The sequence below is a fragment of the Fringilla coelebs genome (assembly GCF_963513975.1).
Source record: "Fringilla coelebs genome assembly, chromosome: 3".
NCBI lineage: Eukaryota > Metazoa > Chordata > Aves > Passeriformes > Fringillidae > Fringilla > Fringilla coelebs.
The window spans coordinates 8089874-8117780 of NC_140030.1; the positions used below are offsets into that span (position 1 = coordinate 8089874).

General features: G+C 43.0%; 1 protein-coding gene across 2 annotated transcripts in view; it reads right to left on the reverse strand.

Annotated features, from left to right (window-relative positions):
* The window catches only part of KLHL29 (kelch like family member 29), a 388615-nt gene that overhangs the window by 9167 nt on the left and 351541 nt on the right, over positions 1–27907 (reverse strand). For both annotated transcript variants that reach the window (XM_084202459.1, XM_084202460.1), the window contains 5 exons: positions 27252–27450; positions 24336–24518; positions 21409–21589; positions 12728–12921; positions 4502–4646 (listed from right to left, as the gene is read on the reverse strand). In XM_084202459.1, the coding sequence (XP_084058585.1) occupies positions 4502–4646; positions 12728–12921; positions 21409–21589; positions 24336–24518; positions 27252–27450 (902 nt within the window). The remainder of the gene's footprint in view (positions 1–4501; positions 4647–12727; positions 12922–21408; positions 21590–24335; positions 24519–27251; positions 27451–27907) is intronic.

Here is a 27907-nt window from a genome sequence, read left to right on the forward strand (position 1 = left end):
AAGGGAGAACTCCCACCTGCAAAGCCATGCTGAAGGGGAGGGATATCTGCAAGTCTTTTTGGAGGGAGGTGTCTGGCAGAGTGAGGTGTCATCATCTCATCCTGGCTTTTCATTCCTGTTGGCTGCTGTCCACCATCTCAAGATCCTGCAAATAAACGGGGGCTGCCAAACTGAGAAAGGGCGTGTGGCAAAAAGCTCACACTTGCCTGATGTTTGGGAAATGCCAAATATTTCCCTCACCTTTTGTGTGGAAGGTGTTCAACATCTCAGTGAATTTTAAAATGCTTCAGGCCTATTATAGCTCTTTTCCCATTTAGCACCATCTTTCAAAGGGTTAATTCTACATCAGCATGAATTTCTTATTGACTTCCATCAGGCTGGGCTTAATCTGAAAATGATCCTCAATTTGCTCTTCTGTTGATTGTGAGCTGGAGACCCGAACCATTTATTTTTCATTTTTCATTAAAAGTAATTTAACTTGATATTAAAACCATTTGAATGGACCTTTAATTTTTCACAGGCAGGGAATGTCACACACATTTCTTTTCCCTCCGCTCGAGGCTATCATGCTCCCTCATCACTAACATGTAGAAACAAAGCAGATAAAAATAAAAGTGATGCGGTCAAGATTTTTCCCAGCAAATTCAGTATTGAGTGATTCCTGGTGAGAGGAGATCAATAGCATGCAGTTAATTTTTAAGTTGTTTATGTTGCTGCTTTTAAACCATGCTTTTTGTGATCCATGCTAATGAGTGGAATGAGGAATTTATAGATTCACAGGCTAAGGTCAGAAGGGACCTCTGTGCTTAGTTAATCTGAGCTTGTGTATACGCAGGCCATGGACATTTCCCCAGGCAGCAACTCTCCTGGAAATGTATCTAATCTCCTCTTAAAAACAGCGAGTGTTGGTGAGTTCAGCCCCTCCCTTGCTGCTTCTCTGTTTAATTATCCTTGCTGTTGGAAAAGTGCTTCACTTACGAGATGTGTAGCCTGACTTTCCAGCCCTTGTGACCTGCTACACCTTTGTCTGTGAGACTGAAAGCTTCTCCATTTGCTCCCAGTGATCAAGTCCCCTCTCAGCCTTTCTTTGATAAACTCCTTGAGCTTCATGTCAAAGGTTTGATTTGCAATCTGGGGTCATTTTGGCAGCTTCCCTTTGAACTTCTGCTGATATTTCCACATGTTGATGCAGGACCCAGGACCCGCACTCGTCTCCCAGCGTCGTATGTGGCAGCACTCGCTCCACCCAGCTTCAGCTTGTTTTCATTTTGGTGTTGGGGCATGTTTTATGTCCCCAATATTGCACTGACCTTTTATCCAGAGCATTGTGATGCGAGCTCATGTTGTGCTGCTCTGAGTGATCTTGTTTATGTCCTCCTCTGAGAGCCTGGCTTTCTAAGGGAGCAGGGCTGCTATGAGTGTGCTTGCTCTGTGTCTTACTTTGTATTTAAAATACCACTGCTGGCTTGAGACAGTTCAACTGAGATATTCAGGGAAATGATAAAAGAGCTCCTTCTGTAATATTTTGTACCCAGTAAGTGTTAAGCCCCCTGCAGCCTTATCAGGAGAGATTTTCTATTACCTGGATTGTTGATAGATGTATTAAATAGCATTGGAGAAGAAGAAATGCTTGCTGCCAGTGGCCTTGCTGAATGATACCTTCTCATTAACAACTACATTTTGAGATCTGTCAGTGAAGCAGATTTAATCTCTCCACCATGTGCCCTGTTAATTCCATAAAATGCCAGCCAAATACCTTGGAGAAATTGCACTATATTACAGCACCACAGTTGTCTTTAGCAGCCAGGAGTGTTGTATTACAAACCAAAACAAAGAACCAGGCTTCCCAATACCTCTGGTGGACCCAAGTCAGTGTCAGATTCACGGCTGGATTCGAGGACCTTAGAGGTCTTTTCAAACCTAAATGAGTCTGTGATAACAGTGTGGTTTAACAAGCTTCATTTTCCATTGATTGATCTTCATTATTTTATTAGCATCTAGTTATTTGTTGATGAAATCCCAAATTAACCACTCTGGTATTTTGCAGAGGACCAACATGAGGCTAAGTGAGACCACTTACCTTGATGCTGGTACTTTGCAAAATTAATCGCTGCACTGAAATTCTCCTTTTCACCTTTTCAAAGTACAGAAACACTCTGGCAGTGCCCTGATCCATCCTCAACTTGAAAAGTTATTAAAAATCAACATTAGTGGTTCAATCAGCTTCTCAATGAAGTCTCTAAAGACACCTGTGTCTAAGACAGCTGCATTGCTGGATCTGAGAATATAATTTCAGAGTTCCCATCTTTCCTTGCTGCCAACAGTAACTGCTTTTGGTCCCTCACAGCAGAACACAGAACCAAACCTCCTTGTTCACTTCCAAATACAGGTGAGAAACACCTACCCAATTGGTCTGTATGTTACTTTGCTACCTAATCAGTCTGACCAGCAGTGGTTTTATAACTGATTCAAATTACAAATTTTGTCCCCAAAGTTTTTAAGTGCCTTTCTTTTTACTCCCATCAGCCCTCAGCACTGGTCCCCTCAGCCTCCTATAGCAGCAGCAGTTTTTAAACCTATTTGTTACTGCTGATCACCCATCTTCCCTATTTCCACACACACTGATTTATTTAAGTTTTGTCACAAGCTTTACATGTCTTTAGGCTGAAATATTTTCCCTTGACTGTTCCCCAGTGCATCCAAGAATCTTTGAAATGGTGCATTTTTGCTTCCAATTTTATGTATTTTTTTTAGTGACCATTCCACTATTAATGTAGGTTTCCTGACCACCATTGCTTTAGGCATTAGAAAAAAATGTCATTTAAAAGCTTGAAGTTACTTTTTATGGATGAGTGTCAAATTCTACTTAAACAAAGCCCATTATTATGGTGCCTAAGCACTAGGGAATATTTAGGTCACTGGTTCACTTCCCTTGGTCATTCTGTTCTACAGGGTGCAGAGGAAAGCATCCCTTCATGTTAGAAACCCTGGCAAGTTTTCAGGTGAGGTGCTCAGCCAACAGCTGAAATCAGCCATGCAATTTCTCTCGTATATTTAACAGATTCTTGTTACTTTTTACAAACCTAAGATGTTCAAAGAGCAGCTCATCCCTCTCTATGATGGATGGGAAGATGCAGGAACATACCAAGTGTCCAAATCCCTCGTGTTTCATTTTACAGCTTAGGGCTCTAATACTGAGTGGTATTGTGCCTGTTATTTCTGGTTTTCAGGAGAAAAATATCATTATATGCTGCCTGAGCACTGCACTCCTTGTCCTGTTTTGCCTGCTGCTGGAGTGGAGGGACTGGGAGGATGTTTCCTTAGAGCAGGGGAACAGGGCAGCAGCCACTGGGATGGAGCTGGCTTGGGACAGAGCTGGTGCTCTGACCCCTCTGCTTACAGCAATATCTGCTCCAACAGCCAAGAGAGGGGGCCCCTTAAATTAATAAAAGGAAGGGAAAAAGGTGAAAATGAGAAAAAAAAACAGCAAAAAGAGAAAAACGGAGCATGATTTCTTAAAAGGCATTTTCTCATGTGTATTGAAGTGAAAAGCTAAATCCAAGTTAAAACATGGAGGATGGGGGCCAGGAACACCCCTGGAGCAAGGTGCAGTTGGCTGAATATTTAGAAAAAGTGGGTCTGCTGTGGACCCTGCTGCTGCCCATTGCTGCTCTTCCTCCCACCCCAGCCAGTGTTTTGTCAGGACAGTGCCTGGTACAGCCCCTCCACCCTGGCTTGGCTCAGTGCCTCAGGGTGCTGCTGCATCAGACATGGATAACAAACCCTCACCTGGTGCCTGTGGCAGTGTCTAGAGAGCAGCTGTGGCTTTTCCAGGGAAACCGGCAGCTCAGCCCTTCCCCAGCTTGGGAATCTGCTCTGGGAAGGGCTGGCTGTGCACAGTGCTGAACAAGCCTGTCTTTCAGCAGCAGCCATGTAAAACTATTTAAAAGGCCTTTAAGTGCTGCCAGTACCTCCAATGGCTGCCAAGTTTTATTTCTGTCACACAATTGGTGAAATTTGTTCAACTTGTGAGCACGACTGGGGAAGGGAGCCCGAAAAGCAATCACAAGCACCTAATAAATAATAGTAATTAATATCTGGGTGTAGTGCTTACTCAGGATTATTTTTCCTTTCAAGGATCTTTTAGCTGGTTAGCAAAAACATTCCACATTATGGTGGTCTCTCCTACAGTGGGTATTTATCATCCTCTAGTTGCACATGGCAAACTGAGAACAGCATTCCTGTAATCACTGGAGGAGCCCAACTCACATCCCACCCCATGATCCATCGTGCCTGGATGTGAGGAGACGCGTGACCCATAACAGAGTGCTGAATGTACACTTTGGGAAATGCTGTGTGCCAGAGCACGTACAGAAAGGAGATGAGGAAAAACCCCAAATGGTTCACACCTCCCTTCCCCTCTCCCCTTCACCTGTAGTAGCTTATTTATCAACAGAAAATGTTAAGGCACCGGTAATTCCATTTTAATGTTTTTTCTCACCTGCAGAACTGCCTGGAGTGGTTCATGTTGGGACCTGCTTTAATATTGCCTTTCTCTGGGTCATAGATGGTGGTTGCTCGTGCATAAGCTCCTCCAAGAATAAAGATGAACCCATTGAGAGTGACTGCAGGAGCATATTTGTTATCTGTCAATGGAAAGCAACACTGAGATCAGTTTTAGGCTCAGGTTTGGAGACTGTTTTTTTATTTATACATTCCCCTTATTTATAGATAAGTCACGTTTCTCTAAACCTCCAAGGCTAGGGAAAGAAAAATGAGGAAACCTTTCCTGGTTTTGTTCTCCTCTCTCCAAGTTCTCAAAGGCACTTTTAAAGTTCATCACTTCTTCATCCCCCAGTATGTGCCTCCCTCTAAACTGGTAAAGAACAATTATCTTCTCATGAAGCCAAATGGAGTCACCAAGAAAGTTCCACAGTTACATATGAAATTAAGATGTTAGATTGTTTCAGAATTTTGAACTGATGCAAATTTTAGCTCAGGTACTTCCTATGCCTGTGCAGCAGCTAAGTATAGCAGAAACCCACAGCACACAGGCCCCCTTAAAAATATCCAACAGTTGATAGTTTTGTATATTGTGCTTTTGCTTGTGGGAATGTCACCCATGCATTTCCAGAAGATTTTCTGAGACCTGATTTCTTTTTCACCTTTATCTGTCTCATACATTCACCTGCATTTCTATTTTCAGATGTGTGTGTATCTCTAAGCAGTCCTGAAATTTAGCAACAAACTGTGTGAGGTTGGGAGTTTGAAATTAAGCAAATCTCTCATCCTGCGTCAAGTTCAATCAGATTTTCTGAGGACACTTTAAAATTCTTGTTAGCTGTGGTGTTATTAGAAATATTAGTAAAACTAATCATAAATTATTGAATAAAATAATTCTAATCTAATTAGTTGGCTTGTCCCTTATGCTGCTAGCACGCCATATGCACATTATTAAATATGAGCCAGTTGGGCTGAAATTTCTCATGATGATGTCTGTCTTGATGAGATACAGTTTTTTAATCAACATTTCTGCAGAACCAGTCAGTAGTGCCTGGGAACAAAAGATGGGGAAATACAATCTTTGAGTTAAAATTAAGCCTCACAACCAGTTCTCTAAGAGGCAGGTGGCTTAGCCCTTTAGGGTGTGAAGGGCATATTTCCTGGGAGGCCATCTGGAGTCAGGGGACACAAAAAATTCTCCATTTGTAGTTATGTATAAGTTAAAGCCTTTCCAAAATCTGCATTTTCATGTGCTCAGGGAAGGTTGATCCCCCCACAGCTCCAACAAGGAATCAGACTGGACACAGTTCTGCTGGTTTCAGCCCCTGCAACTTCCTCCCAAGGGGACTTGCAGGCAGAAGCTGGAGAGGAGGTGAGATACCACCTTTACTGTGCTCTTACATCTCTGATACCAGCCTCTACATAACACCAAAGGGGTTTATATGTTCCTCCCAAAGCTACAGCATTATGACTGTGTCCTTTTAGGAACACAGAAAAGGATGGGCTTAAACCAGATCCGGCAGCTTTATTTTGGGATTTGCTTACCTCTTGCTTGGTGTATTGTAACCCTGAGGTTCTTGTAAAACTACCTTATTCCATTCAATATTTAACAGAGATTTCATTTGACAGGAGTTAAGCAAAAGCTAATGAACATCTCCAGAAGAGAGGTATCCTTAACTGCAGTTTCAGCTGGTAAAACTAGAATGAAAAGAATGGTTTTGTGCTGTCTGCTTCTGTCCCAGCATGGCCATGGGGTGGTCTGGCTCAGTTCATCCCACCTCACACTGGCACGTGCCCAGGGGGACCTACAGGGGTGAAGCACCCAGCAGGGAAACAGACAGAACCCATGTGATGGGTTAAAGTTGAGCTCCTACTACACCAAGTATCTACAGGCATATGTCAAAAAACCACGGCTGTATTAGGAAAATGTCACTGATCCTTGGGAACAGATGGCAAGAAACTAATTCATCCAGAAAATAGAACAAGGAGTATTCAGTTTCTTCACTGTGCCACTAAGCCACTGTAATTCATCAGAAAGGCTTATCTATCCCAACAACCCGGCTCGCATCCCTTTCCAAATCAGACTTGCATATGTGACATTTTTTCCACTTAAGACACTCACCAGAAATTTTCCATATTTAATTATCACATCTTCCTGGGTGTTTTTTTTTTTCTCTGACTAGCACTGTTTTGAAGGAGAATGAAACTCTTGCATTAAAAAAATCTCCTCAGCTCCCAAATCTCACAGGGAAATTATTTGGGGCTCCCTCATGGCAGAAACAGTGACTTCTCAGGGGACTGAATCACTGACTTCACATTTCTTTTTGTTAAAGAATGAGAGGGAAATCCCTTGGGTATTTTTATAGTGACTTTTTTTTTTTCATTTTTGAATAGGCAGACAGTCTGATATTCCTTTTCTTCCTTTTTTAAGAGGCAATCATGTTTGATACTCATCAATTTTTCAATACATCCCTATCTGTTGTCTTTTTACTGCTTTTGTCTTTTGCTCTAATTTCATAAATTGGTTATCAAGTAAGTCTGAGACACAGAAGCAGAAAAATCTTTGCTGCTTCTTTCAGGAAGGGAGCTGTTCATAGAAAAGTCTCTTGTTACTGATGAAGATACAACAAAAAGACATGAGGGACACCCCTCCAGAAACAGGTAGAGAGGAAGCAGGGTTTTGGTTTTTTTTTTCTTTTGTTAACCTGGGGACAGAAACTGTTCATGGATACTGGGATTTTAGAAACCCTCAAGTCATCATTCCTGATACTTTGGTGTGGATGACCACCTTCAATCTTTAACCTTACTTCATCCCAGGTGCAAACCACACTCTTCCTGTGGTGGTGTCTTCTTCAGGGCTTGGCATGCTCATGCAAACTCTCAGGAGACTCCAATTTCTGTCACTGTCTGAAGTCCTTAACATGGTCCCAGTGCACGGTAGCTGGTGGGAAGCCTAATTTTGCAAAAGCATGTTCTGGTTGGGCTTTTTGGTCAAATGCAGCAAGCTGGAGAGGAGGTAGACAGAGCTACTGGGTGTAAACATGAGCTTCTGTGTGTCAGAGGCTTCTGTGGGATACAGCAGAGCCACTGGGTATTTCAAAAGGCTGCTGGAGAAAAGGAAGAGAGGAGAGAGGAAGCATGGAAATAGAGAAGCAGCTTCCTTTCCTCTCCAAAGTCTAAGTGTTGAGGCTGTTTGACATAGTAATCCATTTCAGGCTGGAAAATCTTAAATGGGATTTGTCCAGGTCAGCAAACACACTTGAGATTAGAAGGCGGAATAAATGTAAATGAAATAATAGGTAAAATGTAATCTTCTCTCCAAGTGGATAACATGGTAACATCTTTCTCCTTTTCTGTTGCTACAGGAAGATAAGCCAGTTCTATTCTGTGACAGGCCATTGGAGGAAGGAGTGCACTCCATGACAATCCTTGAGCCAGAGGTGTCTTTCACATGGGGTTGATGATTTAACCCGCTGCTGTGCTCCTCACTTAGGGAGGACAGGCTGCCCTTGGGATGTGTCCATGGCTCTCACATCTCTCCCTACATTACATGGCCAAGTAGCACAGTCCTGTTTTCCCTTCTGTGATTGATCAAAGATCTTACACTGCCTTCCAGTAATGCACTCGATCAAAGACTGAAGGGGCACTGCAGTGAATGGCAGCAGCACTTCATACAGAAAAAGGTTATTATAACCAAGCTAGTTAAACATTTTTATTGGGAGGAAGAAATGTGGGAGTGCCACCAGTCCAGGCAGAACCCCAACCAAATTGTCTCCTGTGGGTGCCCAGTGGGGAGGTTGATGCACTTGATGGAGCAGATTGGAGAAAGGAGTCTGGTTAATGCAAACTAAGCCTGCTTGTGATAGTAAGGGCCTCCTTGAACACCCTGCAGACAAACTCAAGAATGGCACGGCCGTAGGATAACCAGGAGACTGTGGTCTGATCCTGAACACAGCTCGTGAGGCCCAGGTGAAGCTGCTGCATGATCAGTGAGGGCTTGGATGTCACCCTGCAGGCTCAGAGCTCTCCTGGGAGCTGATCTCTTCCAGATACACAACTGGCTGCCAGCCCTATGGCTTCCCCACTGACCATTGAGCAAACCCTCCTTGGAGACCCCACCGTGGAGTGTCCTCACTTGCAAACACCACATCTTGTGTATGTGTGGTGGGCAGGGCCCATGCCAAAGCAGAAGGCTCCACCTGCCACCACAGGGAACCTTTAGCATCAGATTCATGGGCACCATGATGGTGAACTTCAGTTTCAGAGGGTTGGAAAAAGAACAGCCATGGAGATGAAGGAGAGGTAGGAGTGAAGAGGACATTAAATAAACATCAACACAAAAATACTGATTTTGCAGGGCAGAGAATAGGTAGAGAAACAGTGAGGAGTGGAAAAAGTCATTCTGAAGGGAGCACATGGCATGTGCAGAAGAGAAATAGGTGAGGTAGAAATTCAAGCTCAGTAGGTTGAAAAACACTAAGAACTGGCCATGGAAAGAAAAATACACTGAAGAATGAGATGAAACACTCATTGCTGTGGGACTTTCAGGTGAAAGCCAGCCATATTCCCCTACAAAAATACCAAACTATTGGCCGTGGGAGAGTGCCAAGACATGTATCTGATTTTTCTTGTAAAGTCAAAAAATAAATTACTATTATTGTTCATTTTAGCCAAAATTAGCCATGGGACAGTGCAGTAAAAATGCAGATGCTTCTAGTTCTGCTTTCCAGATAGGTCTTGCATTCTTAGGTCTGTGATTGTCCCATTTTGGTCTGACATATCACTGGAGGAGTAAATGGTATGGCAAGGAACTAGATACTTGGACAGAAACCAGAAATACTCACAGATCTTAGATCTCTGTTCTCTGGCTCTCACCAGATTGAAAAATTTAATAGTCATGGTAATTAAATACTGGTTTTCTTACAATCCAAAAACATTAATAAAAACTTTTAATTCCACACTGACTGTTCAGAGTATCAAGGTATAATTTAGTGCCCTGTCATGAAGGCACAACGTGAACTAAAAGGCAGTGACCAAGTAATTAGGCTTACTTAGAATCCCTGACTTCAGCATGTATATGGCCATCTTGTTAAATAAGACAAAGCTCAGGAAGCTGGGCATGGAATACATTTTTAGCACAGCTAAATAGGACATCTTGTCCGCAAATGGAAAGGCAGATGCTGCAAATACATAGCCTTGTTTCATTTACTCATGTAGGACTTCTGTTTTTACATCTAAAAACAGGAGAAGGGGATGTGCAATGTGGCTTACTATAAACATACAATGTGAGAGCTCTGTGAGCCTCCCAGGGACATCCAGCTGTGGGGTGCACTGCTGCAGGAACATCTGGCCACTCCAATGTGGGAAGGATTGACATGGGGCAGAGGATGGGGCATTGAGGAAGGCCTTCTCTGCCCCAAATGTGGATGTGTGTGACCAACACTTGTCCAAAGGCTTCCACAGCATCTGCATGCAGCGTGTCAGTGAGCCTGGGTTCACACCTACTGCTCACAGGCATCCACGTCCCAGCACCTCCTGACAGCTGAAGCATAAAGAATAAATGGGAACTGGGAGTGAATTCACTGCATATTCCTAGAATTCCAGAGCAAGGGCTGAGCTGCATGGACTTGCTATCAGTGCCCAGTCTGCATCTCTGCACAGGCAGGATGTCAGTGTCCTGCCTGCTTCACCTGCACTCAGAAGGGACAAAACACGAGCCATGGTTGATACCAGTACTGCCTTGGGTTAGGCTGGCATGTGATGCTTTGACAAAGATGGACCTTTTCAAATGTCTGCCACACTGCATTCAACTCACTATCATGAAATACCACAGTGAACTGAGACAGGTGCTACTGGTCTAAAAATCTCCACAGAACTTGGCTGCTTTCAATACCTGCAGCTACTGTTGCATATCTCAGCATGCTTGATGCACTTTTAAATAAACTGTTGTCCTATTTGAGGTCAAACAGGTTTCAGTGATCTTTGGGGTGACTTTGTAACAACTCACCATCACATATCTCAATTGCCTTAGCTCAGATGTACACCTTAGGAACTCACAAATCAGCACAAAAAGGCTCTGAGACTGTCAGAGGCATCCTGGCAGTGATCATGCATGGATTGACCCCAGATCCATTTTGCAAAAGGCTCCTTCTACTTCCTCTTTCCTTTAGTCTGTACTGTACCTGGCACTGCATCTAGTTCTTAGAGGGGAGGGATACTGGTGACACTATAGTTTCTGTAGAGCTGGAGAAATCAAAATATATTTCCAAAATTCCCACTTCCTTGTAGTGAAGATCAGGTATTACACCAATTCATATTCCCAGACATTCACCATGGTGGTGCCATTTTTCAGACTTTGTGTTATTTTAAGTTATTTGGGAGTAAATTGATGTTATACATTACCCAACAAAGAGCTCCTTGTTTTATCATATATTTTATGCCTTCAGCTTAACTAATGAACTTTGCTTACACCAAGAAAACATAAATACCATCTTTTAACTTCATGAGTATCTTTAATGTATCTTTGTACTATTAAGAAATAATAGTACAACTCTATTAGAACAATGGGTGATGACCCAGCTCTGGATGGTTAAGATGATTTTTTTAAGCACACATGGTGTTGATGCTTGCTGGACTCTAACAAGCTCAGGGGATGATTCCTTAGCTCCTGTGGCACTTGTACTGTTACGGTAAGGAAGAGAAATACGACTTTGCATAAAGCACTCACTTTTGCAGGATTTTTTTTTTTTTTGGACTAAAGGAGCAGCAATAGCTGTAGCCATGTGATGGAAAAAGCTGGGCAGTGGGGTTGTTTGTGCTGCTGCCTTACACAAACATGCCTTTGGCTGGCTAACACCCTCCTGTTGGGTGCCTCATGCCGTGTCCTGCGCGTGTCGTGCTGTGTCCGGCCACACGTGGGACCGGCAGCGGCTGCGCTGTCTGCCAGGGGAGGCTGTGGCCACGGAGCACCAGCTCCTCGTGTCCTCATCTACCAGGACCCCGAGCAAATGGGCTGGAATCATTGTAACAAGCTGCAAAGGAAAAAGCAGCTTATTCTAAGTTTCTGATTATGCTTAGGCCTTACCTGAATACCTGACAGCTGTCCTTCTATGATTACTTACTTGCTACTCCTATTGCTCTAAGGCTCAGTTATGACAAGATGGTGTTTTAAAAAATGAAGCCACCGTTTCAACACAAATGGTGAAACACTGGACAGGCAGTAGATGGCCCATCCCTGGAAACTTCCAAGGTCAAGTTGGACAGGTCTCTGAGCAAACTGAATTAGTGAAAGATGTCCTTGGTTATTGCTTGGCTTACGTGACCTTTAAAGGTCCCAAACCACTGTATGATTCTCTGAACTAGAAGGTGAAGGCAAACCACTCTGAAAGCAGCTTCTCTGCAATAACTGTGTGTGAATTGTTTCTTTGGCCACTTGGGTGCAGCCAGACCGAAGGCTGGCAGAGCCCAGTGCAGAGCAGATGACCCAGGTCAGCTGTCGCCTGCGGGAGCATCCTCGCCTGGCTGAGTGCTAAACCTCATTGCCAAAAGCAGCCTAAACACTCAGGGCGCAAATCACCACAGAAAGCAAGTAAGTTGCAAACTTCTGAGTGCTGTTCTAATTTTGGAAGGAAGTTATCACCTCTGACATTGGCTGGTACACTGGAAAACCTGGTTTCTCATCTTGCTCTTAATTTTTGATGAACTCAAGGGCTTCATAAACTTAAAATAAACACAGTTTTAATAAACTACATCTTGAAGCTGTCAGCCTCTGAAGCACATATGCCTGTGGACACCACTGATAAATCCCAGTTCAGAATGCCTGTCACTTCCCACAGGACAGGCAGCATTTTAACAAACCCATGAGTGATAATCCATTACTTGAGCAGTGCTGTGAGCCCACGTGGGACGACACAGGATGCCAGCATGAAGTTTCACTGCGCTTGGAGATTTTTTAAATCTAAAATGACTAATTGTTCATATCTAGTTACCTGATTTCTTTTCTCCTCTGCTTTGAACTCATCACTTCTAGCTGGTAACTAGTGTGTATTAATGAGTGACAATTACCTTCAGTGAAAATCTGGGTAATTGCTTCTCTGGTATAATATCCACACATTCCTGCCAATATGTTACAGGGATATCCCCTCCCACCCCACTCCTTTGCTTTCTGTGAAGGCATTCAGACACCTGTAGCACAGAGATTTGCTGTGACACCACACACCCTTACCAATCATGGGGGACTCTATGAAACTCCACGAGTTGGTCTGAGGGATGTAGGACTGCAGGACCCCCGCGGCTCGGCCGGCCTCGTTGACCCCTCCGAAGACGTAGATCTTGCCCCCGCACACGGTGGCCGCGGCCGAGTGCACGGCCTTGGGCAGGGGGGCGATGGTCTCCCACTGGTTGGTGATGGTGTCGTACCTGGGGACGACAGCAGGAGCAGTGAGCTGAAGTCAGCAGCACTGGGCAGCACAGACAAGCACAGAGAGGTGGCTTGGAAAGCACAAGGATAACAGAGGTGGAAATGTATTTTTTTAACATCTTGCAAATTCAGCCACTTGGTAAATGGTGTAATGAATGTTTTTCTCTAAGGTTTTAAAACATGGAGAGAAGCCCAGAGAAAGCTGGTTCTGTTTTCTGTATATGCCTCTCAAATCTCATTACAGTCCAAGGTGCAGAAACTTGGGACATCTTTGTTGAGACGTCTTCCACTGATTAATTTCTTTTAATGAGTATACAATGAGATTATTCTTGCTAATCAGTGCGGAGGTATCCAATAGTGACTGTGGGCAGGCAACTGTTAATATACTTCAGTTGTTCAGCTTGTGGAACACATCTCACCTGCAACATAATGCAACATGATGGCTCCTTTTACTCCAGTTAACTGACCAGCAACTCTCATTTTGTGCCACAATAAGTTGCTTCCATTTAATTTTCAGTGTGGAAACCAAGCTACTGTGCTTCATTTCAGGATGCTGCAGCTGTTAATGCTGGAGTAAGATTTTACCATTGCATTTGTATTTGACATGAATCAAACAGAAAAGAGTATGCATGAAAGTGCTAAATCAGTTTTAAGGTCATCAGTAGCTGATTTCATTAAGCCATTGACCATAAGGGATGTACAGTTAACAATCCATGGATGAAGATTCATTTTAGACAACATCACAAGTACAGGCATCCCTTTTTTTTAAAGACAATGTGGCAGGGATCCAAATAGCTGCGCTAAAATGAGTCTTGGAGACAGTGGAGAATAATGTGATTTTTAGGTTTCTGTATTTCCATGTAATGACAGATACAGTCAAACAGGAGTTTCCTGCATAGTGATTTTTCAGAATTGTTGACTGCCAGAACAGAAGCCCTCACCACCCATTCGGGGCTTTTGCTCTTAAAGACAGTGATATGAAATATGCAAACATGAAATGAATTGATGAACATGAACCCATCTGCAAAATATGACTTGGCAACAAAAGAATTCTCCTTCTGTAACATGTCCTTAAATTTTCAATGCTCAAACTTAGGGAAAATAAAAGGGAGGAATGATAAAAATGGCATAAACAGCAGAAAATAATGTGCTTAATAAAAATGCATTAATGAGTTTCCAAGTAATATAACTGAAAGTAATTAACACACTCATAAAACTGAAGCAAAAGCAAGAGGGAGGCAAACTTTAACTAAAAAAAAATTAGGAAAGTCCCTTATAATGAGCATGGAGAACTGCCTTGTATGATGCTCTAAATTAGTTACAGAGAAATTAAATTCATCTACAACAAGTGATCAAAGGAAAGAAATATAACAAGATTAAACAACACGGTGCTGGGAGCATTCACAGTGGCACACCTTTACTGGGCTGTTTCTTGTACCAAACCTGAGCCTGCAGATGGCATTTTGACTGCACAAGAAGCTCCTCCAGGTAAGCACTGCATGCTGCATCTCCTGCATTCACTCACAGCACTCAGAGGGAGCAATACATCCACCCGAGCAGATATGCAAAAGAATCTCACATAATATAAAGTTTCACACATTGCTTTTGGGACATACTTTGCTAACTCAGCTACTGCAGTAATTGGTAATTTAATTCTTGATGTCTTGTTAAAAAAATTGGCTATAATTGGGTATAGAATGGGAAAAACAACAGAACTGAGCACTGACCTAGTGTTCTTTCTCTTGTTCCTCCTTTAGGACCATTCCACCTGTCAACTGATAACATTTTGTCTCACACCATCTACTCTGATTTCGCACCACGAACATTTGTCAGCAGTCAAAGTGGTCTGAGATGGGGGTGGTGAGCAGCCAAGTCCCTTCCCTGTTGCTGGCACACTTCAGCTCCCAGGACAAGGAGATTCTTGGCAATGACTTTCTGAGTGTCCCAATATGTTTTTGGGAAGAAGGGGTTATATCCTTCACATATGCTGGGGGCTGGGTGTGGCTGAGGCCTGCATCCATAGGAATACTGGAGAAACGTTCAAATTACAAAAACAATCACCTTTTTTTCTGGATGAATGTCCTTGCCTCAGGTCCCACAGACCCCATTTTTAACCCACTTCCACTGTTCTCTGTTTATGCTCTGTGATGACAGAGTTGATCTTTTTTTCCCCTACTGTCCTTCATCTGCCACTGAAAAACTAAAAATGACCAGTTCCACTTTATCTACTGAAAGCCAAAGGCTGAAAATCTACTGGATACAGGTGCATGTGGTGAAGCTTAGACCCCCATTCTTTTCTTGAAGGTCACTTGGTTTAAAAAATCAGTGAAGCATAAAGCAGGTGGAAGCAAGTCCTTGTTTACCTAACATGGCCAGCTCATGTGGGTTTTACATGGGCTGCTCAGTGAAGCAACTTTCTTGAGTGTCTACCCTAGTCCTGAGGCTGAAGAGGAGAAATTGATGCCTTCAAGGTTTCCTGACAGCTGTTCACCAAGTCCCTCCATCCCCTGGGAATTTACTCCCCCAGTTCACTCCATCCTTTCAAAATAGGTAGATTTGATTTCTAGTCTGTTTTGCTTCAGTTTCCACCCACCAGAAAGTTTGTTTCTTTTTCCCTGTTGGATTATAAAGCTGTCTGCTTATCAAATCTCTCTCTTTCACATATGGACGTGCAGAAAATAATAAAGTCAACTCTTTACCTTCTATGGGATAAACTAAGTAGTCTAAGCTTCTTAAGTCTCTGCAAGGCAGGTTTCCATCATTTTGGTCAATCTCAAGTCAGCTCTTAATGTGTTCACACAAGGATTTGCACCAGATTAACTAAATTGGTTTAAAAATGAATGAAGGTGAACCTTTGTAACCTCCCAGGACAGAAAATACTGACACCTGCTTTACCTCCCTGCCCTAGGGCTTTTCCATCTGTTGTGTCATCTCTGGCACTGTGATCACACCACGGCCACTGGTGCTCGTGGGGCTCCTGGCTGCCTGTCACACCAGCCCTGCTCAAGGGCCAGCAGGGAGGAAACTGATTTAAAGAATAATCACTTTGATCTCTTTCCATTAGTCAAGCTTTGCATTTGAATCCCCTGTTTGAAGCCATAGATGGAGACATAATGTGAGCTGGCTTCAAGCCAAGCAAAGGTTTTTCTTCCCTCTCCTCCACCGCTCCCTCCTGGTGTGTCCATGCTTGTCCTTGGCCGTGGGCCTACCGAGCCCATCCAATTTGCTCAACTTGAATCTTCAAAGACATCTCCTTTCACATTGCTGACTCCTGCTCTGCAGTCCTTGCATGCTATGGACTCATGTGTGGTTTTACACACTTGCCCTCACACTCCTTCCTCTGCCCCAGCAATCTGCCAGTCCCCAGCCCTGCAGGACACCTGTCATTCGTGTGTCACCTGTACTGAGCACAGGGATCTCATCTGACCCTTGTGCACTCACTACCTGCTGATTAATGTATTATTCACACACACCTTATATGTTTTTAGATCTCTTATATATGTGTATATGCACATTATCTGTATATATAATGTATATCTGTATTTATATGTATAATTTACACACCCATGATACAACAAATAATCTGAACCCAGCAGAAAATACAGCTCAGGCTTGAAGAGAGCATATGCAGAAGTAAAACCTTGCTGGTTTCCACAACTCTTCACTCTTACGATTTTTTAATCTGTGGGACTGATCTTCCCTGTCCTTCATTCATTTCATTCACCTCCTCCTTCCTTGCTCTTTCCCTACCACCTCAGTATTACCAGCAGAAAACCCTTCATTTCAAGCTGTGCCACTCGCTTCACTGCCTTCTTGACTTTTGATCTCTTCAGTACCTGAAAACAGTATTTTTTTTTCCTCCTCAGTCTCTTAATTTCTCTCCTCCTAGGTTAAACAGCCATATGTGTATCTTCATTTAATCACATTATAAGATCCTTACATCATGGTCAGTCGCCTACACACTGACCATTTCTGTCAGTCTGCAAGAAATCCTTCAGTTATTTAAGCATTACTTAATTATGTTTGCAGGAAAGCTTCTATTTAAACTAAAGCAGTACAGTGTCTTACTGAACTACTCTTCCGATAATTCACATATTTAAAATCACAATAATGGATTACCATTTTTTGCCTTTTTTCTTTTCTTCTGACAGGCTTAAGAAACTATCCTAAGACAGGGCAATATATTTAATTTTCTTTCATCTAGATAAGATCTTTTAAAATCATTAAGTCCAACCACTAACCCAGCACTGCCCACCACTAAACCATGTCCCTCAGCACCACATCTACATGACTTCTAAATACCTCCAGGGACAGTGACTCCAGTGCTCCCCTATGCAGCCTGTTCTAGTGCATGGCAATCCCAGTGAAGAAATGTCCACCTTCCTTTGGGAAGAGCCCCTAATTCCTACATGATCATATCTCAGTAAAACGGTAGGTTCTGAAACAGCTTCTAAAATGTACAAAGCTTACTCTTTACATGGATTTTTTTTAGACTGTCTTCAACGTATGCACTGCCAAGAAAAGTAATCTCCCAATTTTAGACAACCTTATTGCAAAAGTGCTGTCAGGTCAAGGGGATTCATCTTATTCTGTCCTTCAAACATATAATAACCACAAAGCACCCACATTTCCCCACTTCCAGTCACATACATTGTCTTGTCAGCATACACAGCCTCCTCGGCTCTCAAATTGCATATATTACAGGGCCCATCCATTATCCAAAGACCTAGTTTGTGGATGCACTTCATTTCACCAGCTCCCAACTCAACTCATATCTCAGAAGAAGACAGAAAGTGTAATACCTTCTCGCCTAACACCTAATGACTTGCTTCCTGTCACACAGAACCTTGCCAGAGGGGCTTGATGGAGAACTGCAGCCATGCTGTTATTTCCCTAAACACTCATTGCAAAAACATAACTTTCCCTGAACATATACCCATGCACAGCCACAAAAATGGACTTATAACTCAGCCCCTCTGGCACATGCATATTATTTTAAGATGAGTAACGAATGACTCCTATTCATCTGTTTGTGATTGATATTCCCATATTATCCATCGAGGTGGAATTTTTGCTGCCTCCTTACAGACAAATGGCAGATAAAGGGTAAAGAATCTCAGCCCTGCTGAATTTGATGGGAAAACACCCGCTGTTTGAAGTGGCACCAGAATTTCAGCATCAATGACACAACTGAAAGCATGGAGAGAGGGACACAGGAGCTGATGCCGTAAATCATTATGAGTCCAGTGGTCCATACTTGCTTTAATGCTTTGTAATGGTGCAGCAGATGTATGAAGTGCAGGCATGTGGCATCATGTATAGCTAAGGTGGCCTGACATTTGCTTTTAAAAAGTAAGATGCTGTAAAAAACATATTTGTAAGATTTTAACCATTTAGAATCCCGTATTACAAGAATTCCATATAAAACAGGTGGAGAACAAGAAAGAAACTGTGAGAAAACGCTATGTACTCTGTCTTCAAAGACCCACTGTGGTGAAACACCCCTGTCCTCTGGGTCTGCTCGCTGGTGAGGTCAGGGTAAGTCACTTTGGAGTGGAGACATGCCCTTCACCATGCCAGCAGACACACGTCAAAACCTGGCCAAAGCTGAGCATGGTCACGCTTGGGCTGACTGAGCAAGCAGAAAGCAAAATGTGGTTGGGAAAGATAAGCTGCATGTGCACCAGGGGAGGTGGTAAATGGTCCAGCAAGGGAGGATGTTCAGTGCCTTGCCCTTCACACTGGTGGCACAGCCCAGGACTGCATTGTGGGTCAGGGCTGGATAAGCCCCTGCACCTCCATCTGGGGGCATAACAGGGCTATAATCTCAAAGGCCTCCTAGGAGGTGAAAAACCACCCCAAACCCAGGAGAGTGTGTCTGCAATTCCACACTGAGGGGAGGAGTGAAAACTTTAGAGGTAAATGTAATTTCTGGCATCACTTGACATGGAGCATATGACCATGCCACATTATTTTAATTTAGTGCTTTTATATGACCTGCTGGAATGACAGAGAGGTTTATCCCTTACTGAGAGACTGTATAACACTGTCCCATCCAAACCAACACAGTATTTGAAAGAGGAATGTGCAATCCACACAGAAATATGGTGGGAGAAAGCTGGTTCCTTGTAGCTCTAGAGGAGGGGAGGGAAGAAAAGCAGAAGCAAGAAGTGGGCATTCACTGCTCGTAACACAGCAGCCAAATCAGCAATTAAAGTAGTTTTAGTTTGTATTTTAGTGTGTTTTTTTCCAAAGCTGCAATCCAAATTCAGAAATCCTCACTGCTTGCAAAAATAGCTACAGCAATTTAAATTCCTGAACCCTGCCTTGTCCAAATGGGAAGTGCTTTTGTGTGAAAAGGCCTGACTTTGTTCAGCACTGCTAGGAGAGTCAGCCTTCCCTCACCTTCATTTCTGACAGCAGACCCTGAAACATCCTTTCCAAAACACAGCTTCAGCCATGCTGTGCTTCACTTCTGTCACCCCCTACTGTCATTTTAATATGAAGAATAAAAAACGAAATATCCCCAAACTTCTCTCATTTCCTAGCATAGCCCAAAGGAGGCCACGTTGCACTTTTTCTATGGCTCTGTCTCACAAGCCACTCTATAGACAACAGCAGATTAATTATAACCACGGGTTTAGCAAATCCCCATGACAAGACATCCTTATTGTGCCTGAGACAGTGTGCACTGAAATGATAGGGAGGAAATCTGCTCCTTTCCCACATCCAGGTCTCCTGGTGGGCTTGCTACAATGGAAAACCAGCACTGCTGCTCTCACTGAGCCAAGCAGGGGCCACCAAGGGCCTGATGTGACTTTGCAGGCTGCAATATCATCTATGGTGAGGGCTGGGTGACTGACATGAGAGGGAAGGAGCAGGGGGGACTCTGCTGGATTTAGGGTTCATTCAGCTGACCAACATTTTGGATGCTTTAATAGAGACCATGAGAATCAGAGCAGTGACAGAAATCAGGCCCAAGGAAAACTGAGAAGAGATAATTTAATCAGTGACAACTATCAAGATAACATTCTCTGGCTGTTAATCTTTATCAAGAGATGGAATGAAATGGCATCTAGTTCCTGGGTTCTCTTCTTTCTGTGTTCACAAACCCAGTTTTGCCAGTTAAAAATTTGCTGACTTAAACTATGGGATGAATACCTTCAGATACCAGAAACAAATCTCCTGTAAAGGATGAGATTTGTTTCAAAGCAAGTCCCATAGGCAGTGCCCACCTGAAGTTCTAGGTGAAGGAGGGGAGCAGTGTTCACATGTTGCTTTCACTGTTATGACTTATCATTCATTCTTTGCTGTCCACATTTCCCTGATGGCTGAGAGCATTATCAACACCAGTTCCCAACCTTTTGAAAAATGTGTTGTTTTTTTTCTTCCCCCAAAATCCTTCCTAATGGCCTATCCCTCTTTGTTTTGCCTGTTAAGGCAACTTTCACTGGAAAATGTCTGCTTCAAAATGTTACTGAAGAAATATTCAAATTCAGCATTTAAAACTGACAAAAAATATTTTTGGTTGCCACATTCACTTAGAAAAAATATTTCCCAAATATATTTCCCAATTAAGTGTTTGGGGAAGGCTAAGACTGTATTGATATTTTTGGAATAGAATATTCTCATAAACTGCATTTCAAAGTGAATTCTATTTTTTTAATGAAAACATTGATATAGATATAAAAATCTATGGCTTTATTGAATGCCATGGGTGACAAGAAATCAGTTGGTTTTGGAATTTTACTTAGTGAAATATTTTTGTTGCAATTTTGTTCCTTCCTGTTTTTTAAAGTTCCATGTGAAAAAAATTACATCTGGAGTCTACTTGAAAAGAGAAATTTCCATTCTCTCCCATCTTTGTTCAGCCAGGAATTCAAAACTATTTCCATTTATTATTGCTTGTTTTACTGTGAACTTGGCAGGTCCTAGCCCCAGGCCAAGACCACCAAAGGGAGGATCTTCCAGACAGGTCAAGTCTGAGGTGTACACCAGGAAAACATACAAGAAACTTACTTCGCTATTGGGTTTTTTTTGGATTTAAAAGGAAAAAAAAAAGTACTAATGTGGTCTGTAAAGACTTTCATCAATACTAAATTCAAGGGGAGTTGGGGAGTTTATTAGTTAATTGTATAACCTGGAAAAATGTCCAAAGAAGCTTAATTTCTCTCTTCCCTCCCCTGAGCAAAGCAAGAAGCTGGCAACTTTCCTCTTTGGTTTTGAAACAATGCTTTCCACTGAAGCTTTTAAATGAAATCTAATCCTGCCCACTTTCCTACTTTCTTAGCTGTTATAAAAGCTTATTTTAACACATACACTCCATTTGATGTGTCCTTTAAAAGGCAAACAGTCCTTCAGCATAGCATGAAGGAAAAGCTCCAGCAAACAACACATGGTTTGGTTTTTTGGGTTTTTTTTTTTTGAGTTGTGGGTTTTGGTTTTTGGTTTTTTTTTCAGTTGTGGGTTTTGGTTTTTTTTTTTACCTTTCCACATGGTCAACGTTGCCTGCCACACCGACCCCTCCAATGGTGTAGATTTTCCCATCGTACACCAGGCTGTTGTGCCGGCACCTGGGGACGGTCATGCGCGACACGAGGTTCCAGTTGTCGAGCAGGGACATGTAACACCAGACATCGGCCAGCGTGACACCCGCCTCCATTCCGCCTGGCACCCAGAGAAAAGGGGAGAGTTCCGTGAGACCCTGCAGCGGCAGCAGCTCTGCACACAGCAATCCAAGCCACTTACAAAGTAAAAACTCTTCAAATGACATTTGACTAATTAAAATAAATCACCCTCAATGCTGAGCATCTGTTCCGATGATGCATATCTGTGTCATTTATTCATGTGCCCCAAAGGCTGAGGTTTTTTTAATAAGATGACATAAAGAAATCAAGATGTCAGACTACGAGGGACACATACATAAGGGGATAGACCCTTCTCAGTGTTCATAAATAACTTCCAGTCTATTAAATTACTGCAACACTTGCAAGAAGGTGTCAGGAGGCTGAGTGTATCTTGGCTTGAGAGACACAGGCCAGCCTGAAACCTAAAATGCTTAATACAGTGATGGATTGAAGCAGCACATATATGGGCACAATAAAGTCAGTGCTTGGACTGTAGGCTTAATTTCTAATTTTCAGGGGCAAATTTCTTATTTATTTTCATTTGCAGATAAAAGAACCAGCTGTACCACTCCTGCAAAACAGTTCAGGATGATCTCATGAAACATTTATATTGGTCACTTTTTAACTTCTGCTTGAAGCCTCCAAGGTAGCCACTTAGTGGGTGTCTTATTATCCTGTTTTGAAGCACAAAGAGGTGAAATTATTTATCTGGGACCACACTCAGAGTCAGTGGTCAAGCCAGGAAAATGAACTAGACACAGTTCCATGGTTTAATGAGAAAACCAGACTTCCTCCTTGGTATTTTGCTCTCCAAACCTATGCTATGCAGTGCAAGGTCCAGTACTTGGAGCTTGCAGCAGGCCATTCTCACTTCTCTTGGTTCCCCTTCCCCTTTTTCCTGTGTCTTCTACATCTGAGCAAAGCAAAATATCAATTGACTCTTAGCTGCATTTCCAGCTCTCCTTATTGCAGCCACCAAATACCATCCAGTCACTCATCCAGATTCAAGGGAAAGAGCTGAAATGAGCTTTGAAATTGGGACTCTAAGCTTTTGTTACTAGGTATGGCACAGCCTAAAATGGCTGTACATATTGGAAAGCACCTCAGCTAAGAATAACTAAAAGCCAAGATCTGACAAAAGCCTCCCCAGAAGACTTTTGCTCCAGCTGCTCTCAAGCATGGGCAAACAAGCATGGGGGAAAAAACATCAAGAAATAATTTCCAATCAATTCTTAGGGTCTCTATGCAGTATTAATGGAGTTTAACACCACAGGCAGCAATTTACTGCAGAAAATGCACTGAGAGAGCTCGGCAAGGGAAAGGCAACAGCTGTAACCCCTTACTGGTACAGATGCCAGGTGCATCTGTGCTCCCAACAACATCCTCGGATCACACACATCCGCACCTCCCTGCCCAGCCTCCTCTTTTAATCATCCAGCCCCCACTCAGCTGCCATCAGAGCATTCTTGCATTGTCTGGTGGAATTGTTTTTCCCTCTCTAGCCAAGCAGAGGTACCAACAGACTGCAAAAATCCAGATACTGTGATGCTCAGGCATGGTGTTGTCAGATACTTTGGGAGTTAAAGCTTTTTAAGGAGCGTGGTCTCAGTTTCACCAAAACCAAGAAGATTATAGGGCTATTGACTACTGTCAGAAGAGAGGTTTCAACAAGTACAAAACATGAATGCTCCTGTAAGCAAATACTTTAAGTGTAGGTCACATATTCAGCAGTTCAGTCTGTCTGTCTCAAATTCTATAACCTACCATTTAGATTCAACTACAGAGAGTATTTTAAATTGTGTTTCTATGGCAGTGAAACCTCTTTGCATGCTTGATGGTTGTCAGACCTATTTTCTTCACATTGCAACTGCAAAATATTTTGTTGACTGCTCTGAGAGTACGTTAACACTGCAGAGACATGGAGAATGATAAAAGCAGGGAAATCCCTCTCTCCAACATTCTTCCCACCTTTTTTCTTTTTTCCCGTCCCAGGAGCAGCTGGGTAAAACTCTGGCAGGTCCTGCTTTGTCTGGGCTGCCTGTATTGTAACTTTTCTCCCAGCCCAGTAAATCTGGGAGGTGAATAGATTGAGAACAGCTCTCTAGAGGAGGACTGGGGGGTACTGGTGGACAAAAAATAGGAAATGACCCAGCATAGTGCACTTACAGCCCAGAGAGTCAGCATATCCTGGGCTGCAGCAAAAGCAGCATGACCAGCTGGTGGAGGAGGTGATTCTCCCCCTCTACTCTGCTCTTGTGAGACCACCTTGAGTACAGTGTTGAGCTCTGGGGTCCCCAGCACAAGAAGGACATGGACCTGTTAAATTGAGTCCAAGGACAGGGTGTGAAAATAGTCAGGGGGCTAGAGCACCTCTCCTATGCCAACAGGCTGAGGTTGCTCATCCTGGAGAAGAGAAAGGTCTAAGGAGATCTTAAGGTGACTTTTCAATACTTAAAGGAAGCTTGTAAGAAAGATGGAAAAAGGCTTTTTATCACGGCCTGTAGCGACAGGATCAGACTGTAAGAGTTTTAAACTGAAAGAAGGGAGATTTAGATTAGACATAAGAAAGAAATTTTTTACATCGAGGGTGGTGAGGCCATGGCACAGGCTGCCCAGAGAAGCTGAGGCTGTCCCATCCCTGTTCAAGGCCAAATTGGACAGGGCTTGGAGCAACCTGGGCTAGTGCTCCCTGCCCATGGCAGGGGGAGTTGGATAAGGTGACCTTTAAAGGTCCTCTTGAATCCAAACCCTTCTGTGGTTCTGCTTCTATGGAATCTGCTGCTTACCTGAGAGATAAATGTTGTCTCCAGCGCTGACCACGCTGAAAAACTCTCTGTCATAGAAGGGCAGGCTGGCCAATGGGTACCACTTGTTGTTTTGAGGATTTAAGCAGGTGACTGCTGTTAGAGCACGTTGGTTCATGCCAATCATCTGGCGACCCCCAACTAAGACTATTACCTCAGCTACTCCTAGGATTCAAGTAAGAAAAACAGTATTACAAAAAAATGGCATCTCTCAACCAGGCAGGAACCCACCCAAAAATACTCATCAGTCAGGGAAATTTTAATGTATCCTATATAAATCTGTTTTAGAGTCTGCAATCAAACCACGAAGGGTGAGAAAAACCAGGAACGTGTGTGTAGGGGGAGCTGTGGGTGAGGAATGACACTATGAACACTCTTGGGAGAACTAGGGAGGGAGAATGCCATCTGGGCAAAACTTGGGGGAAAGAAATATAAAGGCAGTTCCATGTAAAGATGTCTATTCATTTAAACAGTCTGTGAGTGAGACTTGCAGGTAGCAAATTTCTCTTCCATTGAAGAAAATGGGCATTTTGTCAAGGATTGTGAAAGCTTTGGAGCTTGGTCATTATCCAGCAAAATCATATTTGGACTTCAACCTAAATAAAGTCTTCCCACATTAAAAGCTAATGTCTGGAGAAAGTGAAGCTATGGTTATGGAACTTCATCCTGATATTCTTTCTGCATGCACTCTATTAATATATAATTTTCTGGTGGGTTATTTTTATTTGTTGGGTGTTTTTTTTTTTTTTTTGTATGTTTGTTTGGTTTGTGTTTTTTGTGGGTTTTTTTTTTTTCTTTTTTGCTTTTCCCAGGGCAAGCAGATTTACCAGACTCAGATAACATGTGCTCAAGTCATGGATCATGCTCCTGGTCTACCAGGTGCTAGGAGCCATGACAGAGATGGCCCCTGCCTTAATATAGTTATTTACTGAGCTTTATCTGTGCTGGAACAGCTTCCCCAAGCCCATAACATGCAAAGTGTCCAGCAAGCCAAAGCGTCTGTCCATGCAAAACTTTCAAGTCCACATCTCTGAGGTTTTATTCCCACTTCACAGCCAGAGCTGAGTCACATCTGATTTCTGTGTTACTTCAGATTTATTCCCACAGAGATGGGTCACAGTATAACCCTGGGATGTTTCCTGACTCCACCCAAGAGTCAGGTGCAGGGGATGGTTTGGATTTGGCATTAAGCTGAAGTGTTAAAAACCCTTTTACATCAATTGGAAGCCCCTGTGCAATGTGCTGCCAGAGAGGTAGGCTCAGAAGAAGGATCAGGAGGCCACAAGCTGGAAGGCATCACCGTTTCAGGAGCTGTCTCCTGACTGGAGCCATTGCTGAGATGTGTTACAGTTCCCAGCCCACAGACAAATGTGCACAGGTGCGGGGCAGGAGTGAGACTGCCAGCAAGAGGGATTAGGAGCAGCAGCGGAGAGAAATGCGTCTGCAGAGTAATGGATTATTGTCACTCTTCATTAGCATTTTCAAAAAATATATTTGTGTCATTCAAGCAAGGTTACTCTCTTAAAAGTGATTAAGATAAAGTGCTGTACCATTTAAAATAAATATTTCTCAGCAACAAGAGATCATTATTTTTGCGCCGTACCAGAAAATCTAATCACCTGTGCAAGACATAACTTGATTATAATCAATGACCTCAAGAGGGCATGTGACATGCAGCAGCGAGTCCACAAAGGGTGTTTAGAGATCCTTTGTGCCTCCATGAATGCTGTTGATATGCAAAATAACATGATTCTATATAATTAGACTCTGACCTAAAAAACTATAATCACCCTCCTTTACCCTGAGAGAATCACTTTTCCCTCATCAACAAGCTTCTGGAAATGGATCACATTACACCTACAATTTTATATACATAAAATAAGCACTTTTCAAAAATCCCTTCAAACATCACACCATTAATCGTCTTCAATGAAAGACTTTTTAGGGTAGATTGTTATTGAAAGTCCTCTGCACTTCGTCCTTCTGAAAGGTGCCTTGATGAGGCAGTCTCCTGAAGCTGCAAATGCCGTGGTTTGATATGCCATCTCCGTGCCACATTAGCATCAGTGGCAGTGACAGAAAGTTTTGTCTGGCTTTCTGTTGTACTTATGGGAGGCAGAAGTACAGGCAGCATGTTAAAACAATTCACCTGCTTCATCAGACTCCTTCTTGGGATGCAGTTTCCCTATGTGCTATCTGCATTCTCTGTTCAGTGAATATTTAGGACATTTCTCACATCACCTTGATATGGGCTCAGCTGGAAAAGTGGGCACTTAGGGTTTTTCCATGCATTTTTCCAAAAAGGAAAAATGGGTGTGAAACTTTTTAAAAAGACTCAGTTTTTCACAGCTAGCTGCTGTGTTTTTTAAAGGGAATATGTTATGTGTGATCCATTTGTTCTGGAGGCATTAAACAGTCTGATCTAGTACTCATCAGTATAAAAATACCATATTTACACCAGCCTCACCATATAAAAATATTATACTTACAAAAGGCTGTGAAAGTGAAGGTGTTTGATGAGTATTAGACAGATGCTCCCCACAAGAGGCTCCATGGCAAAAAAATCAGATTATTCACCTATTTCTGCAACTAGAGAAACTGAGGCAAAGAGGGCAATGGGCTTATTTTCAGGACAACAGAGGAATGTTACAGTCTCTGTCAAAGACAATAATTCCTCAAATTTAGGCTTCTTTTAAATCCCAATTCAGAAGCATATATCTGAACACCCATGTCCACCCATTGGAGGCTCCTAAATTCTGAAGGAAAGTAACAATGGAAAATTGAGATCAAAGTATCAGCAGGTTCTGGGAAGGAGCCAAGGTCTGTGCCCTGTCCCAGGGCATGTCCAGGAAATGTGGAACCAGGGGGTTGGTGTTGTTGAAGGACATTTTGCTTTACCTGCAGAGAGCCTGGGCCGGGTCCTTGGTGTCTGCATCTCCTGGCGGGCGTGTGGCAGCATGTGATAGCGCTTGGCTTCGTTCACCAGGTCCCGGCAAGCCTCCGAGGACTTTATCAACTCCTCATTGTCAACAACATTCAGCAGATAGCTGGGATGGATGAAGGGGAGCCTCACCACTGCCAGCAGCTCTGCAGCATACTGTGAGGGGGGGAAATAATAACACATGCAGCCTTCAGGTCAGAGTTCAGCCACTTGGCATCTCCACTTCCCTGCCTGTAAACCATCCCCTGTTATCCAGCCTGGAAACACACTTGTCATGGATGCTGCATACAAGCCCTGCCTAGTGAATGAGTGGGACAGAGACAACGCAGCCCTCAGAGCTCCCTGGCCCAGGCTGGGTTTGGTCCCAGAAACTAAAAATAATCTTCAAAAGGTGGCAACTCCTTTTATACAGCACTGTGTGGAGGAATTTTTGGAAATAAAAGCTCATTCTGAACTCAGGCTGAATGGAACACCTTTTGCAGTGGAGACATGGAGTGAGCATTTGAGCTATCTGAATTAACCTTGAAATGTGAGTGTGGTTGTTGCATTGTAATAAAACCCCCAAACAAGTATTTTCTGGCACTATAAATGTGAAACAGAAGTCAGTTAATAG